The sequence below is a fragment of the Salmo trutta genome, chromosome 37 (assembly GCF_901001165.1).
Source record: "Salmo trutta chromosome 37, fSalTru1.1, whole genome shotgun sequence".
Lineage (NCBI taxonomy): Eukaryota > Metazoa > Chordata > Actinopteri > Salmoniformes > Salmonidae > Salmo > Salmo trutta.
This window is the reverse complement of record NC_042993.1, coordinates 755,736-774,853: the sequence shown is the minus strand read 5'-3', so window position 1 is coordinate 774,853 and position 19,118 is coordinate 755,736. Positions and strand designations below refer to the sequence as shown.

At 44.1% G+C, this 19,118-nt stretch overlaps 1 protein-coding gene across 8 annotated transcripts in view; it reads left to right on the top strand.

Moving 5' to 3' along the window:
* Positions 1–19,118, top strand: part of atp8b2 (ATPase phospholipid transporting 8B2) — an 80,991-nt gene that overhangs the window by 26,722 nt on the left and 35,151 nt on the right. For 6 of the 8 annotated variants that reach the window (XM_029737654.1, XM_029737653.1, XM_029737652.1 and 3 more), the window contains 12 exons: positions 2,970–3,028; positions 3,208–3,321; positions 3,957–4,055; positions 7,445–7,506; positions 13,717–13,789; positions 14,198–14,268; positions 14,484–14,563; positions 15,189–15,347; positions 15,495–15,583; positions 16,597–16,793; positions 17,275–17,395; positions 17,696–17,783. In XM_029737654.1, the coding sequence (XP_029593514.1) occupies positions 2,970–3,028; positions 3,208–3,321; positions 3,957–4,055; positions 7,445–7,506; positions 13,717–13,789; positions 14,198–14,268; positions 14,484–14,563; positions 15,189–15,347; positions 15,495–15,583; positions 16,597–16,793; positions 17,275–17,395; positions 17,696–17,783 (1,212 nt within the window). The remainder of the gene's footprint in view (positions 1–2,969; positions 3,029–3,207; positions 3,322–3,956; positions 4,056–7,444; positions 7,507–13,716; positions 13,790–14,197; positions 14,269–14,483; positions 14,564–15,188; positions 15,348–15,494; positions 15,584–16,596; positions 16,794–17,274; positions 17,396–17,695; positions 17,784–19,118) is intronic. The other 2 variants (XM_029737656.1, XM_029737655.1) reach the window with 1 other exon arrangement.

Sequence of the window (19,118 nt, the reverse complement as noted above, 5' to 3'; positions counted from 1 at the left end):
AGAGAGAGAGAGAATACAGTTTCTCTATGTTGATGGAGAACCAGAGAGAGAGAGAGAATACAGTTTCTCTATGTTGATGGAGAACCAGAGAGAGAGAGAGAATACAGTTTCTCTATGTTGATGGAGAACCAGAGAGAGAGAGAGAATACAGTTTCTCTATGTTGATGGAGAACCAGAGAGAGAGAGAGAATACAGTTTCTCTATGTTGATGGAGAACCAGAGAGAGGGAGAGAGAGAGAGAATACAGTTTCTCTATGTTGATGGAGAACCAGAGAGAGAGGGCACTGTTGCTAAGGGGAAGGGAGTTAGTCTCTTAATATTTAGAGTGAGGGATGGAGGGAGGGGTTTGAGTGGCTGGAGAGCTGGAGCTTTCAGCATCCTCCTAGAGAGAGAGAGGGAGAAAGAGAGAGAGAGAGAGGGAGAAAGAGAGAGAGAGAGAGAGAGAGAGAGAGAGAGAGAGAGAGAGACAGCTGGAGCTTTCAGCGTCCTCCAAGAGAGAGGGAATGAGACTTTATTTTGAGGTATGAGTAAACCCTCAAAGTGTAGGCATATTCAGTGAAGTGTTAAAAAACAACACCTGACTGACTCAAACTACAGCCTTCAAAAGAAAGGTCTGATACTCATTAACGTATACACCTCAACATACACATTCACCTCAACATACACATTCACCTCACCTCAACGTACACATTCACCTCACCTCAACATACACATTCACCTCACCTCAACATACACATTCACCTCACCTCAATGTACACATTCACCTCACCTCAACATATACATTCACCTCACCTCAACGTACGTACACATTCACCTCACCTCAACATACACATTCACCTCACCTCAACATACACATTCACCTCACCTCAACATACACATTCACCTCACCTCAACGTACACATTCACCTCAACTCAATGTACACATTCACCTCACCTCAACATATACATTCACCTCACCTCAACGTACGTACACATTCACCTCACCTCAATGTACACATTCACCTCAACTCAATGTACACATTCACCTCAACTCAATGTACACATTAATCTCACCTCAACGTACACATTCACCTCACCTCAACGTACACATTCATCTCAACATACACATTCACCTCACCTCAACATACACATTCACCTCACCTCAATGTACACATTCATCTCAACATACACATTCACCTCACCTCAACATACACATTCACCTCACCTCAATGTACACATTCACCTCAACATACACATTCACCTCACCTCAATGTACACATTCACCTCAACATACACATTCACCTCACCTCAACATACACATTCACCTCAATGTACACTTCACCTCAACATATACATTCACCTCAACATATACATTCACCTCACCTCAACGTATACATTCACCTCACCTCAACATATATATTCACCTCACCTCAACATATACATTCACCTCACCTCAACGTATACATTCACCTCAAAATATACATTCACCTCAACATATACATTCACCTCACCTCAACGTATACATTCACCTCAAAATATACATTCACCTCACCTCAACGTATACATTCACCTCAACATATACATTCACCTCACCTCAACGTATACATTCACCTCAACATATACATTCACCTCACCTCAACGTATACATTCACCTCAACGTATACTTTCACCTCAAAATATACATTCACCTCACCTCAACGTATACATTCACCTCACCTCAACGTATACATTCACCTCAACATATACATTCACCTCAACATATACATTCACCTCACCTCAACGTATACATTCACCTCAAAATATACATTCACCTCACCTCAACGTATACATTCACCTCAACATATACATTCACCTCACCTCAACGTACGTACACATTCATCTCAGCTCAACTACACATTCACCTCACCTCAACGTACACATTCACCTCACCTCAACGTGTACATTCATCTCAACTCAACGTATACATTCACCTCAACGTATACATTCACCTCAACATATACATTCACCTCACCTGAAGGTATACATTCATCTCACCTTGTAACTCTGTTGTTTGTGTCGCACTGCTTTGCTTTATCTTGGCCAGGTTGCGGTTGTAAATGAGAACTTGTTCTCATCAGGCCTACCTGGTTAAATAAAGGTGAAATATTTTTTATTTTATTTATTTATTTGAAAAACTCAAGGTATACATTCACCTCAGCTGAACTCTATAGAGTCATAGCCTGTTTATTCCCTTAGTGACGCAGGGATCACACACACCCTCCAGCGGTGGGTTAACTGTGTCTGGTCTGAGCCTGTTGGGTTGTTAATGTTTAGAAGCACCAGCCAAACACAGCTAATTCCTCTTACAACGTAATTGACCTGCCAGTCAGCGTGTGTGTGCATGTGTGCGTGCGTGCGTGCGTGTGTGTGTGTGTGCATGTGTGTGTGCATGTTTAGCTCTATATTGATTTGGGTGTAATGTATATGTAAATTAGATAGGCTAAATCAACCTCTCTCCATCTCTCTTTTTCTGTCCAACACAGACTGTAGTTACAGATGTTATATCTTAATCTGAACAGTTTCTCACAGCAGGACAATAATCCTGCAGCAACAGGAAATGTGAATTATTATGTATATTATAATTAATGGACATTTTTGTAGGGGTTGATACATTTTTCGCTAAGTCTGACATTTTAATGTGGAAATAACAACATTTAGAAGCCTTTTTAAACCTTGAATACACTGAAAATGTGCCTTTCCTGCTGCACAGGAAAATTCCCTGTGACAACAGAGAGATCAAATGAACATAGAACACCTGTATTGATGAATGAGTGATATGGACTCGGCCTTGGATAATCACCCTCTTACAAACACACACACAAAGGCAAGGTCCCTGGCAGGGAATCTGTGTGTTATCCCAAGGATATTTTGGGTTAAGATGTTTCAGAGTTGTGTTATTCAAAGTTATGTGTTGTCTGTCTCACAGTTGTGTTGTGTGTGTGTTTCACCAGAGGAGGAGAGGAGGGTCCGGGCCAATGACAGAGAATACAACGAGAAGTTTCAGTATGCGGTAAGATAGATAGTTTGTGTGTTTGTGTGCTTACATTATTATATATGTGTATTTATGTTTAAGTACATTACATGACTAATCATAGACCAACATTATCTATTTTTGTAGTAATTAGTATTTCACATTTAGAACATACCTTCCTCTATTCTTCTCTTTATCTCTCTCTCTGTCTCTCTCAGAGTAACTGTATTGTCACGTCTAAGTACAACATCATCACCTTTCTGCCTGTCAACCTGTTTGAACAGTTCCAGGAAGTGGCCAACACCTACTTCCTCTTTCTGCTCATACTGCAGGTAAGATGGAGGTATGGGGAGGGCAGAGAGAGACGGGGATAAAGCAATGGAGGGAGATGAAGTGAAGACAGGGATGCTGTAAAGGGGGGTGGGGTGGAGATGAGTGGGGAGGGGAGAAAGAGAGGCTATCAGTTTTCACCACACTTTGTTTTACTTCCCATCCCACTATCGCTCTCCTCTCTTTCTCTCCCCTTCCTCCCTCCTCTCTCTTTTCCTCCCTCCCCTTTCTCCTGCCCCCTACCGCTCTCTGTTTCCCTCTCTCTCCCTCCCTCTCCTTCCTCCTGCCCCCTCCCTCCCTCTCTGTTTCCCTCTTTCTCTCCCTCTCCTTCCTCCTGTCCCCTCCCTCTTCCCTTCCTCCCTCATCTCTCTCTCTCTTTCTCCCTCCCTATCTTTCTCCCTCTATCCCTCCCTATCTTTCTCCCTCTATCTCTCCCGCTCTCTCTCTCTCTTTCTCCCTCCCTCCCTCTCTATCTTTCTCCCTCTATCCCTCCCTATCTTTCTCCCTATATCCCTCCCTATCTTTCTCCCTCTATCTCTCCCACTCTCTCTCTCTCTTTCTCTCTCCCTCCCTCTCTGTGTCTCTCTCCCTCTCTCTTCCTCTCTCTATCCCTCTATCCCTCCCTCCCCCTATCCAGTTGATTCCTCAGATCTCGTCTCTCTCCTGGTTCACCACCATAGTGCCTTTAGTCCTGGTGCTCAGCATCACTGCAGTAAAGGATGCCACTGATGATTACGTGAGTGTCTGTCACACACACACACTAGGGCTGTGACGATTATGGAATTTGGGGTAACAATTAATTGTCATGCAAATGAAAATGGTTATTATTATAATTTCAGTTGAATAATCTTTAGAGCTTGTAATGCATCATAATGCGTCTGTAAAATGTGCTATTACATACCTAATGATTACAACACAGCTTTGGTTAAACCCCTGTCTCAAAAACAAATGGTTCTGACAGTTTGGAACTTTGGAAAATGAAGCTTCTCCCGACTGTGCCTTTCTGCTCGTAAAATGATGACCAACTGTAACATGTGTCGTAGTGGAGAGAAGACCAAGGCGCAGCGGGAATGTGGATACTCATATTTTTTTTATAAAAACACGCAAAGCATCCACAGGGAAAAACAATACTCACGACGACAGGAACAGTTTTGCAGGCTAACCAAACGCAGTGCAAAAACAACTACCCACAAACCCACACCTATATATAGGACTCTCAATCAGAGGCAACTAGCAACACCTGCCTCCAATTGAGAGTCCAACACCCAAAACTAAACATAGAAAAACTAAACTAGACAGAACGTAGCAAACATACAAAACACAAATCCCTCTGCCACATCCTGACCAAAACGAATACAATTACTCCCTCTGCTGGTCAGGATGTGACAGTACCCCCCCCCCTAAAGGTGCAGACCCCGACTGCACCTAAAAGAAAAGACAAAAACCCCCAAACAAAAAAAATATCCCCCTAAACTGAAGGGAGGGAAGGGAGGGTGGCTGCCGTCAATGACGGCACTGTGCTACACCCCCCCTCCCCAACCCACCTATATAGGAGGCGGCTCAGGTACGGGACGTGGACCTCGCTCCACCTTCGGCGTCGTCCACTTGGGTGGCTCCCCTGGCTGCGCCCGGCTGGCGGGCGGCGATGGCTGCGCCGGGCAGACGGGCCACTCGGGCTGACCCGGAGGACAGGCGGGCCGCTCGGGCTGGGCCGGAGGACAGGCGGGGCCGCTCGGGCTGGGCCGGAGGACAGGCGGGCCGCTCGGGCTGAGCCGGAGGACAGGCGGGCCTCTCGGGCTGGGCTGGAGGACAGGCGGGCCTCTCTGGCTGGGCCGGAGGACAGGCGGGCCGCTCTGGCAGACCCGGGCAGGCGGGCCGCTCTGGCAGACCCGGGCAGACGGGCCGCTCTGGCGGCTCCGGACTGGCGGGCCGCTCTGGCGGCTCCGGACTGGCGGGCAGCTCTGGCGACTCCTGACTGGCGGGCAGCTCTGGCGACTCCTGACTGGCGGGCAGCTCTGGCGACTCCTGACTGGCGGGCAGCTCTGGCGACTCCTGACTGGCTGGCAGCTCTGGCGACTCCTGACTGGCTGGCAGCTCTGGCGACTCCTGACTGGCGGGCAGCTCCGGCGACTCCTGACTGGCGGGCAGCTCCGGCGACTCCTGACTGGCGGGCAGCTCCGGCGACTCCTGACTGGCGGGCAGCTCCGGCGACTCCTGACTGGCGGGCAGCTCCGGCGACTCCTGACTGGCGGGCAGCTCCGGCGACTCCTGACTGGCGAGGCTGGGCTGACGCACTAGATGCCTGATGCGTGGGGCTGGTACAGGACGTGCCAGCCTGGAGACACGCACCTCAAGGCTAGTGCGTGTAGCGGGGAATACTGGACCGTAGAGGCGCACTGGCGGTCTCGAGCGCAGGGTTGGCATCACCCCTTCAGGCTCGATGCTCACTCTCCCCTGGCACCTGCGGGGCGCTGGTACTGCTCATACTGGCCTGAAAATACCAGGCCTCCCCACAGCACCTACCCCAAAGCACGGGACCTGTCCAGTCTCTTTATGTCCAAAAAGGGTACGGGGAGCTGGCCTGGGTCTCCAATCTCCCCCCGCCAAACAGCCCTTGTGCCCCCCCCCAAAAAAATTTATTGGGGCTGCCTCTCAGGCTTCCTTGCCAGCCATGTTCCAGCATAACGTTCGCTCCCTTTTCCTGCTGCCTCCGCTCTCCTGGCTGCCTCCACCTGTTCCCATGGGAGGCGATCCCTTCCAGCCAGGATCTCCGCCCATGTGTAGGATCCCTTGCCGTTCAGGATATCCTCCCATGTCCAGGAGTCCTTCCTCCCACGCTGCTTGGTCCGTTTGTGGTGGGTAGTTCTGTAACATGTGTCGTAGTGGAGAGAAGACCAAGGTGCAGCGGGAATGTGGATACTCATATTTTTTTTATAAAAACACACAAAGCATCCACAGGGAAAAACAATAAACAATACTCACGACGACAGGAACAGTTTTGCAGGCTAACCAAACGCAGTGCAAAAACAACTACCCACAAACCCAAACCAAACACACACCTATATATAGGACTCTCAATCAGAGGCAACTAGCAACACCTGCCTCCAATTGAGAGTCCAACACACAAAACTAAACATAGAAAAACTAAACTAGACAGAACGTAGAAACATACAAAACACAAACCCCTCTGCCACATCCTGACCAAAACTAATACAATTACTCCCTCTGCTGGTCAGGATGTGACACCAACTTTACCCACTTCATTTAAAATGATTACCAACTTTACCCACTTCATTTAAAATGATTACCAACTTTACCCACTTCATTTAAAATTATAACCAACTTTACCCACTTCATGTAAAATGATTACCAACTTTACCCACTTCATGTAAAATGATGACCAACTTTACCCACTTCATGTAAAATGATTACCAACTTTACCCACTTCATGTAAAATGATTACCAACTTTACCCACTTCATGTAAAATGATTACCAACTTTACCCACTTCATGTAAAATGATTACCAACTTTACCCTCTTCATGTAAAATGATTACCAACTTTACCCACTCATTTAAAATGATTACCAACTTTACCCACTTCATGTAAAATGATTACCAACTTTACCCACTTCATGTAAAATGATTACCAACTTTACCCTCTTCATGTAAAATGATTACCAACTTTACCCACTCATTTAAAATGATTACCAACTTTACCCACTTCATGTAAAATGATTACCAACTTTACCCACTTCATGTAAAATGATGACCAACTTTACCCACTTCATGTAAAATGATTACCAACTTTACCCACTTCATGTAAAATGATTACCAACTTTACCCACTTCATGTAAAATGATTACCAACTTTACCCACTTCATGTAAAATGATTACCAACTTTACCCACTTCATGTAAAATGAAGAACTGCTATTGGGTGAACTGTATCTAGTTGAATATAAAGTTGAACGCCCCGTCTCCTAAAAGCCATGTCTTAAGATGATCATGACTATTATTTTGAAGTTATGTCCGTAATTGTTGGTTGATAATTGTACCAGTCCTAACTTACACTATTCAAAACACATCATATTTGGAGAAAATCCATGTCAATTCTTGTCTCCTTCAGTTCCGTCACAAGAGTGACAACCAGGTGAACAACCGGCAGTCTCAGGTCGTCATCCACGGCTCGTAAGTCTCCTCTAGTCCAGTCTACACTCAGCAATACAGACAGTCATCTAGTCCAGTCTACACTCAGCAATACAGCCATTCATCTAGTCCAGTCTATACTCAGCAATACAGCCATTCATCTAGTACAGTCTACACTCAGCAATACAGCCATTCATCTAGTCCAGTCTACACTCAGCAATACAGCCATTCATCTAGTACAGTCTACACTCATTAATAAAGACATTCATCTAGTACAGTCTACACTCAGCAATACAGACATTCATCTAGTCCAGTCTACACTCAGCAATACAGACATTCATCTAGTACAGTCTACACTCAGCAATACAGCCATTCATCTAGTCCAGTCTACACTCAGCAATACAGACATTCATCTAGTACAGTCTACACTCAGCAATACAGCCATTCATCTAGTACAGTGTACACTCAGCAATACAGACAGTTATCTAGTCCAGTCTACACTCAGCAATACAGACATTAATCTAGTACAGTGTACACTCAGCAATACAGACAGTTATCTAGTACAGTCTACACTCAGCAATACAGCCATTCATCTAGTCCAGTCTACACTCAGCAATACAGACATTCATCTAGTACAGTCTACACTCAGCAATACAGCCATTCATCTAGTCCAGTCTACACTCAGCAATACAGACATTCATCTAGTACAGTCTACACTCAGCAATACAGCCATTCATCTAGTACAGTGTACACTCAGCAATACAGACAGTTATCTAGTCCAGTCTACACTCAGCAATACAGACATTAATCTAGTACAGTGTACACTCAGCAATACAGACAGTTATCTAGTACAGTCTACACTCAGCAATACAGCCATTCATCTAGTACAGTGTACACTCAGCAATACAGCCATTCATCTAGTACAGTCTACACTCAGCAATACAGCCATTCATCTAGTACAGTGTACACTCAGCAATACAGCCATTCATCTAGTACAGTCTACACTCAGCAATACAGCCATTCATCTAGTACAGTCTACATTCAGCAATACAGCCATTCATCTAGTACAGTCTACACTCAGCAATACAGCCATTCATCTAGTACAGTCTACACTCAGCAATACAGCCATTCATCTAGTATAGTCTACACTCAGCAATACAGCCATTCATCTAGTACAGTCTACACTCAGAAATACAGACATTCATCTAATCCGGTCTACACTCAGAAAGACCGAGTCTTCTAGTCCAGTCTATACTCAGCAATACAGACAGTCATCTAGTACAGCCTATACTCAGAAATACAGACAGTTATCTAGTCCAATGTACACTCAGCAATACAGACAGTCATCTAGTCCAGTGTACACTCAGCAATACAGACAGTCCTCTAGTCCAGTCTACTCTCAGCAATACAGACAGTCCTCTAGTACAGTCTACACTCAGAAATACAGACATTCATCTAGTCCAGTCTCCACTCAGCAATACAGACAGTTATCTAGTCCAGTCTACACTCAGCAATACAGACAGTCATCTAGTCCAGTCTACACTCAGAAATACCGAGTCTTCTAGTCCAGTCTACACTCAGCAATACAGACAGTCCTCTAGTCCAGTGTACACTCAGCAATACAGACAGTCCTCTAGTACAGTCTACACTCAGCAATACAGACATTCATCTAGTCCAGTCTACACTCAGAAATACAGACATTCATCTAGTCCAGGCTACACTCAGAAATACAGACAATCATCTAGTCCAGTCTACACTCAGCAATAAAGACAGACATCTAGTCCAATCTACAATCAGCAATACAGACAGTCATCTAGTCCCGTCTACACTCATTAATACAGACAGTTATCTAGTCCAGTCTACACTCAGCAATACAGACATTCATCTAGTCCAGTCTACACTCAGCAATAGAGACAGTCATCTAGGCCAGTCTACACTCATTAATAAAGACATTCATCTAGTCCAGTCTCCACTCAGAAATACAGACAGTTACAGTGAGGGAAATAAGTATTTGATACCCTGCTGATTTTGTAAGTTTGTCCACTGACAAAGAAATTATCAGTCTATAATTTTAATGGTAGGTTTATTTGAACAGTGAGAGACAGAATAACAACACAAAAATCCAGAAAAACGCATGTCAAAAATGTTAGAAATTGATTTGCATTTTAATGAGGGAAATAAGTATTTGACCCCCTCTCAATCAGAAAGATTTCTGGCTCCCAGGTGTCTTTTATACAGGTAACGAGCTGAGATTAGGAGCACACTCTTAAAGGGAGTGCTCCTAACCACAGCTTGTTACCTGTAAAAAAGACACCTGTCCACAGAAGCAATCAATCAATCAGATTCCAAACTCTCCACCATGGCCAAGACCAAAGAGCTCTCCAAGGATGTCAGGGACAAGATTGTAGACCTACACAAGGCTGGAATGGGCTACAAGACCATCGCCAAGCAGCTTGGTGAGAAGGTCACAACATTTGGTGTGATTATTCGCAAATGGAAGAAACACAAAAGAACTGTCAATATCCCTCGGCCTGGGGCTCCATGCAAGATCTCACCTCGTGGAATTGCAATGATCATGAGAACGGTGAGGAATTAGCCCAGAAATACACGGGAGGATCTTGTCAATGATCTCAAGGCAGCTGGGACCATAGTCACCAAGAAAACAATTGGTAACACACTACGCCGTGAAGGACAGAAATCCTGCAGCGCCCGCAAGGTCCCCCTGCTCAAGAAATCACATATACATGCCCGTCTGAAGTTTGCCAATGAACATCTGAATGATTCAGAGGACAACTGGGTGAAAGTGTTGTGGTCAGATGAGACCAAAATGGAGCTCTTTGGCATCAACTCAACTCGCCGTGTTTGGAGGAGGAGGAATGCTGCCTATGACCCCAGGAACACCATCTCCACCGTCAAATATGGAGGTGGAAACATTATGCTTTGGGGGTGTTTTTCTGCTAAGGGGACACGACAAATTCACCACATCAAAGGGACGATGGACGGGGCCATGTACCGTCAAATCTTGGGTGACAACCACCTTCCCTCAGCCAGGGCATTGAAAATGGGTCGTGGATGGGTATTCCAACATGACAACGACCCAAAACACACGGCAAAGGCAACAAAGGAGTGGCTCAAGAAAAAGTACATTAAGGTCCTGGAGTGGCCTAGCCAGTGTCCAGACCTTAATCCCATAGAAAATCTGTGGAGGGAGCTGAAGGTTCGAGTTGCCAAACATCAGCCTCGAAACCTTAATGACTTGGAGAAGATCTGCAAAGAGGAGTGGGACAAAATCCCTCCTGAGATGTGTGCAAACCTGGTGGCCAACTACAAGAAACGTCTGACCTCTGTGATTGCCAACAAGGGTTTTGCCACCACATACTAAGTCATGTTTTGCAGAGGGGTCAAATACTTATTTCCCTCATTAAAATGCAAATCATTTTATAACATTTTTGACATGCATTTTCCTGGATTTTTTTGTTGTTATTCTGTCTCTCACTGTTCAAATAAACCTACCATTAAAATTATAGACTGATCATTTCTTTGTCAGTGGGCAAACGTACAAAATCAGCAGGGGATCAAATCTTTTTTTCCCTCACTGTATCTGGTCTAGTCTACACTCCGCAATTAGACAGTCCTTTAGTCCAGTCTGCACTCAGCAATACAGACAGTCTTCTAGTCCAGTCTACACTCAGCAATAAAGACAGACATCTAGTCCAGTCTACAATCAGCAATAAAGACAGACATCAAATCAAATCAAATTTATTTATATAGCCCTTCGTACGTCAGCTGATATCTCAAAGTGCTGTACAGAAACCCAGCCTAAAACCCCAAACAGCAAGCAATGCATGTGAAAGAGGCACGGTGGCTAGGAAAAACTCCCTAGGAAAAACTCCCTAGAAAGGCCAAAAACCTAGGAAGAAACCTAGAGAGGAACCAGGCTATGAGGGGTGGCCAGTCCTCTTCTGGCTGTGCCGGGTGGATATTATAACAGAACATGGTCAAGATGTTAAAATGTTCATAAATGACCAGCATGGTCAAATAATAATAATCATTGTAGTTGTCGAGGGTGCAACAAGCACGTCCGGTGAACAGGTCAGGGTTCCGTAGCCGCAGGCAGAACAGTTGAAACTGGAGCAGCAGCATGGCCAGGTGGACTGGGGACAGCAAGGAGTCATCATGCCAGGTAGTCCCGAGGCATGGTCCTAGGGCTCAGGTCCTCCGAGAGAAAGAAAGAAAGAGAGAAAGAGAGAATTAGAGAGAGCATATTTAAATTCACACAGGACACCGGATAAGACAAGAGAATACTCCAGATGAAACAGACTGACCCTAACCCCCCGGCACATAAACTACTGCAGCATAAATACTGGAGGCTGAGACAGGAGGGATCAGAAGAAGAACATCTAGTCCAGTCTACAATCAGCAATACAGCCATTCATCTAGTCCAGTCTACACTCAGCATTACAGACAGTCATCTAGTCCAGTGTACACTCAGCAATACAGACAGTCCTCTAGTCCAGTCTACAGTCAGCAATACAGACAGTAATCTAGTCCAGTCTACACTCAGCAATTCAATCAGTCATCTAGTCCAGTTTACACTCATTAGTACAGGCAGGCATCTAGTCCAGGCTACACTCAGCAATACAGACAATCATCTAGACCAGTCTACATTCAGCAATACAGACAATTGTCTAGTCCAGTCTACACTCATTAATGCAGACAGTTATCTAGTCCAGTCTACACTCAGCAATACAGACAGGCATCTAGTCCAGTCTACACTCAGCAATAGAGACAGTCATCTAGTCCAGTCTACAATCAGCAATACAGACATTCATCTAGTACAGTCTACACTCAGATATACAGACAGTCATCTAGTCCAGTCTACACTCAGCAATACTGACAGTCTTCTAGTCCAGTGTACACTCAGCAATAAAGACAGACATCTAGTCCAGTCTACAATCAGCAATACAGACAGTCATCTAGTGCAGTCTACACTCATTAATCCAGACAGTTGTCTAGTCCAGTGTACACTCAGAAATACAGACAGTCCTCTAGTCCAGTCTACACTCAGCAATACAGACATTCATCTAGTGCAGTCTACACCCATTAATCCAGACAGTCCTCTAGTCCAGTCTACATTCAGAAATACAGACATTCATCAAGTCCAGTCTACACTCAGCAATACAGACAGTAATCTAGTCCAGTCTTCACTCAGCAATGCAGACAGTTATCTAGTCCAGTCTACACTCAGAAATACAGACAGTCCTCTAGTCCAGTCTACACTCAGCAATACAGACATTCATCTAGTCCAGTCTTCACTCAGCAATACAGACAGTCCTCTAGTCCAGTCTTCACTCAGCAATACAGACAGTCATCTAGTCCAGTCTACACTCAGCAATACAGACAGTCATCTAGTCCAGTCTACACTCAGCAATACAGACAGTAATCTAGTCCAGTCTTCACTCAGCAATGCAGACAGTTATCTAGTCCAGTCTACACTCAGAAATACAGACAGTCCTCTAGTCCAGTCTACACTCAGCAATACAGACATTCATCTAGTCCAGTCTACACTCAGCAATACAGACATTCATCTAGTCCAGTCTTCACTCAGCAATACAGACAGTCCTCTAGTCCAGTCTTCACTCAGCAATACAGACAGTCATCTAGTCCAGTCTACACTCAGCAATACAGACAGTCATCTAGTCCAGTCTACACTCAGCAATACAGACAGTCATCTAGTCCAGTCTACACTCAGAAATACAGACAGTCATCTAGTCCAGTCTACACTCAGAAATACAGACAGTCATCTAGTCCAGTCTACACTCAGAAATACAGACAGTTATCTAGTCCAGTCTATACTCAGCAATACAGACAGTCATCTAGTCCAGTCTACACTCAGAAATACAGACAGTCATCTAGTCCAGTCTACACTCAGAAATACAGACAGTCATCTAGTCCAGTCTACACTCAGAAATACAGACAGTTATCTAGTCCAGTCTACACTCAGAAATACAGACAGTTATCTAGTCCAGTCTACACTCAGAAATACAGACAGTAATCAGTCATTTCTGCTACTGACCAATTCTCATGCTGTTCTCTTCACACATTGTAAGCTGTTTATATTTGTCATTTAGTACTTCTTTCTTTTTCTTTCTACCTCCCTCTCTCTCTCCCTCTCTCTCTCTCTCTCTCCCTCCCTCCCTCCCTCCCTCCCTCCCTCCCTCCCTCCCTCCCTCCCTCGTTTCTCTCTCTCAGTCTTCAGAAGGAGAAGTGGATGAATGTAAGAGTTGGTGATATCATTAAACTGGAGAATAACCAGTTTGTGGCAGTAAGTGTGTGTCATTCAATCATCAACATAATGTATCACACACACACACACACACATACACTGGTCATGATTCATTTACAACTGTTGTAGTGTACTCTGTCATAACACAGTTTTTATGGTGCAGTGCAATGGTTTCATATATATACAAGCACCTACCGGTATTGAGATTCATTCATGGTGGTTTTAAAGGCTTCCATAAAGGTGATGTAACACACAGCACTCTCATATTTCAGCCAAACAATCTCTACACTAAGGTTAACTTTCAATGTACTGTACCAGTAGCGTGTTAGCCAGAGTTTCTGGAATGTGTTAGCCTTGTTAGATGGCCATGCTAGAAGGGACAAAGTGGTATTATCAGAAATGCTAGTGTGTTAGCGGATGCTAATGCTAGCTGATGTTTCTCTTCAGGCTGACCTTCTCTTACTGTCCAGTAGTGAACCTCATAGCCTCTGTTACATCGAAACCGCAGAGCTAGACGGGTAAGAATACACCATAACACACAGCACAGTCCAATAAAGCACAACACAGTGATCCTCATGGTTTGTGAGTTCATATACAGTGTGTGTGTGTGTGTGTGTGTGTGTGTGTGTGTGTGTGTGTGTGTGTGTGTGTGTGTGTGTGTGTGTGTGTGTGTGTGTGTGTGTGTGTGTGTGTGTGTGTGTGTGTGTGTGTGTGTGTGTGTGTGTGTGTGCAGGGAGACCAATATGAAGGTACGTCAGTCTCTGTCTGTGACTGCAGAGCTGGGAGACCCCAACAACCTGGCCTCTTTTGATGGTAGGAATTCTCTTTCTATTGGTCTCTGTGTCTTTCACACATCAGAGGTCAGCAAGTCCACTCTGCAGCCAAGCACTTAGCACCCACACTGCCCAGCATCACACACACACACGCCCTCCGTTGTCAGCGCTTAACACCCCCAGTCTCTCCATTCCCCACAGACACACACTGGTTTTCCTCGTCAGCATGGTTCACCCACGCATCTCTCCTCACCTGCTCAGCAGAAAGCATTACTGCAAACAAGTCGGTCTGTGTGTGTGTGTGTGTGTGTGTGTGAGTGTGTGTGTGAGTGTGTGTGTGAGTGTGTGTGTCTGCGTGTGTCTGCGTGTTTGTTTGCACAGCGCCCATAGTAAGTCAGTTTAATTCAATAGTCCTAAAATGGAATGTGGCTGAAACACTGAAACACAGCTGAACTCTGATGTTGAATATGTAGTCATTGTTTTTGTGAAGCAGAGGCTGATGTAGTAAACAGTGTGTTGTACTGCTGACGTGGTTTCTAAACGCTGTCTGTTACTGAGGTGGGATGGGAAGATGATGATGGAGAGAACACTGTACTGTATCTTAGCTGACTAGGTGAGGTGATTGTAAAGTGTGTGATAAAGGTGTGTGTGTGTTGCCGGTACAGGGGAGGTGGTCTGTGAGCCTCCCAACAACAAGCTGGACAGGTTCTGTGGTCTTCTGTGCTGGAGAGATTGTAAATACCCTCTGAGCAACCACAACATGTTACTACGAGGCTGTGTTCTCCGCAACACAGAGACCTGCTACGGACTGGTCATCTTTGCAGGTCTGTCTGTCTGTCTGTCTGTCTGTCTGTCTGTCTGTCTGTCTGTCTGTCTGTCTGTCTGTCTGTCTGTCTGTCTGTCTGTCTCTTTGTGTGTGCACGTGTGTGTGTTTGTCTAACCAATTCCTCTTTCTATATCTCTCTAACCAGGCCCAGACACCAAGCTGATGCAGAATAGTGGTCGCACCAAGTTCAAACGCACAAGCATCGACCGCCTCATGAACACACTGGTGCTCTGGGTAGGAGACCCCACACCTCCCCTTCTGTTTGGCCATACTTGTTTAACATCTACTTCTAATATAAAACAAGACTATAAATGGCCTTCTGGTTTCTCCAGAAACTCTACTTTTCTAGTTTAGCTTGACATTTTTAAATAAAAATAAGGTACCGTAAATTCCGGACTATAAGCCGCAACTGTTTTCCCAGCTTTGAACCTCGCGGCTTAAACAATGACGCGGCTAATATATGGGTTTTTCCTGCTTTCAATTTTTTTTTCTTCCAAAAAACACATTCTGTGACGTGCTCAGTTTTTTGGCGGCATGAAGCTTTCATTAGACCAATGAAATTGCCGAACGGGTTAAGGTCAAACAACTTTTTTGTTTACTGTTTAGATTAAATCGAGCGCTCTCAAACTTCCCATCATTCTGATTATGGTAGTCATTTTGTCACCCTCATCATGGCAAAGACACGGAGAAATGCATATGATGCAGCTTTCAAGTTGAAGGCGATTGATCTGGCTGTTGGAAAAGGAAATAGAGCTGCTGCACGGGAGCTTGGTCTTAATGAGTCAATGATAAGACGTTGGAAACAGCAGCGTGAGGAATTGACTCAGTGCAAAAAGACAACTAAAGCTTACTGCTAATTATTATTTTTTTGTTACAAGCCGTGTTTCGTTAAAGCCTGTGTAAAGTTCATTTGTTTCAATGTACCGGTAGGCACCTGCGGCTTATAGACATGTGCGGCTTATTTATGTTCAAAATAATATATTTTTTTAAATTCAGTGGGTGTGGCTTATATTCAGGTGCGCTTAATAGTCCGGAAATTACGGGAACATACATTTAGACATAAGTCTAATCTTTACCCTCTCTCCCTCCCCTCTCTCCCCTCTCTTCCCCCCTTTCTCCTCTTCTCTCCCCTCTCTCTCTCCCCTCTTTCTCCCCTCTCTTCCCCCCTTTCGGCCCTTCTCACGCCTCTCTCCCCCTCTCTCTCCCCTCTCTCTCCCCTTTCTCCCTCCTCTCTCTCCCCGTCCCAGATCTTTGGCTTCATGGTGTGTATGGGTGTGATCCTGGCTGTGGGGAATGCTGTGTGGGAGAGAGAGGTGGGTTCTCTGTTCCAGAGTTACCTGGCCTGGGACCTGCCTGTAGACAACTTCCTGTTCTCTGCTTTCCTCTCCTTCTGGTCCTACGTCATCATTCTCAACACCGTGGTGCCCATCTCACTCTACGTCAGGTAAGGAATACTTTATGTCAGGTTATAAGCCCTCTATGTCAGGTAATAACATCTCTATGTCAGGTAATAAAACCTCTATGACCCTTTTAGTCAAGGGAGATGAGTGACAGTGACAGTCAAGATGCTTCATCAGTACTTTACTTTCTGTGGATTCTGGAACAAGTTAGTATTTCAATCCACGACTGATGTTGGTGTGTGGTACTGACCCACCCGTACTGATAACTGACTTACTAAGGGCTGTTGTTTGTTGGTTTCTTTATGTGTTAGTGTGTTTGTGTGTTAGTCTGTTGTGTGTTTTTGTATGTGTTGTGTGGGCTGCAATCTGCATTCCCAAACAAGTTAGAGGGCTTCCTGTTGAATTATCATTATTTTTTTTCCCTCCCTCCCTCCCTCCCCCCTCCCTCCCCCCTCCCCCTCCCTCCCTCCCCCCTCCTCCCTCCCTCCCCCCTCCCTCCCTCCCTCCCTCCCTCTGTCTCTCCAGTGTGGAGGTGATTAGGCTGGGTCATAGTTACTTTATAAACTGGGACAGGAAGATGTTCTGTCCACAGTGTAACACAGCAGCTGAAGCCAGGACCACCACTCTCAACGAGGAACTGGGACAGGTGAGGAACATCCTACACCCTACTGTTGTTCATCTACACCCTACTGTTGTTCATCTACACCCTACTGTTGTTCATCTACACCCTACTGTTGTTCATCTACACCCTACTGTTGTTCATCTACACCCTACTGCTGTTCATCTACACCCTACTGTTGTTCATCTACACCCTACTGTTGTTCATCTACACTAGATCCTTGTATCTCTGTGTTGGAGAATGTTAGCCTAAAAGCCTGTGGTGTGTCTGGATGTAGGTCCAGTACGTCTGTGGTATCTTGATAACCCCCCCCCCCCATTGAAACAGGTGGAGTACATCTTCAGTGACAAGACAGGAACTCTCACTCAGAACATCATGAGCTTCAGCAAGTGCTCTATCAACGGACATGCCTATGGTGGGTATACTACACTATATACTACACTATATACTACAGTCTATCAGATTTAAGGTGGGTATACTACACTATATACTACAGTCTATCAGATTTAAGGTGGGTATACTACACTATATACTGCACGATATATAACACTATATACTACAGTCTATCAGATTTAAGGTGGGTATACTACACTATATACTGCACGATATACAACACTATATACTACAGTCTATCAGATTTAAGGTAGGTATACTACACTATATACTACAGTCTATCAGATTTAATGTGGGTATACTACATATATACTACATTCTATTAGATTTAATGTGGGTATACTACATATATACTACAGTCTATCAGATTTAAGGTGTGTATACTACATATATACTACAGTCTATCAGATTTAAGGTGTGTATACTACATATATACTACATTCTATCAGATTTAATGTGGGTATACTACATATATACTATAGTCTATCAGATTTAAGGTGGGTATACTACATATATACTATAGTCTATCAGATTTAAGGTGGGTATACTACATATATACTACAGTCTATCAGATTTAAGGTGGGTATACTACACTATATACTACAGTCTATCAGATTTAATGTGGGTATACTACATATATACTATAGTCTATCAGATTTAAGGTGGGTATACTACATATATACTACAGTCTATCAGATTTAATGTGGGTATACTACATATATACTACAGTCTATCAGATTTAATGTGGGTATACTACATATATACTACAGTCTATCAGATTTAAGGTGGGTATACTACATATATACTACAGTCTATCAGATTTAATGTGGGTATACTACATATATACTATAGTCTATCAGATTTAAGGTGGGTATACTACATATATACTACAGTCTATCAGATTTAAGGTGGGTATACTACACTATATACTGCACGATATATAACACTATATACTACAGTCTATCAGATTTAAGGTGGGTATACTACACTATATACTGCACGATATACAACACTATATACTACAGTCTATCAGATTTAAGGTAGGTATACTACACTATATACTACAGTCTATCAGATTTAATGTGGGTATACTACATATATACTACATTCTATTAGATTTAATGTGGGTATACTACATATATACTACAGTCTATCAGATTTAAGGTGTGTATACTACATATATACTACAGTCTATCAGATTTAAGGTATGTATACTACATATATACTACATTCTATCAGATTTAATGTGGGTATACTACATATATACTATAGTCTATCAGATTTAAGGTGGGTATACTACATATATACTACAGTCTATCAGATTTAATGTGGGTATACTACATATATACTATAGTCT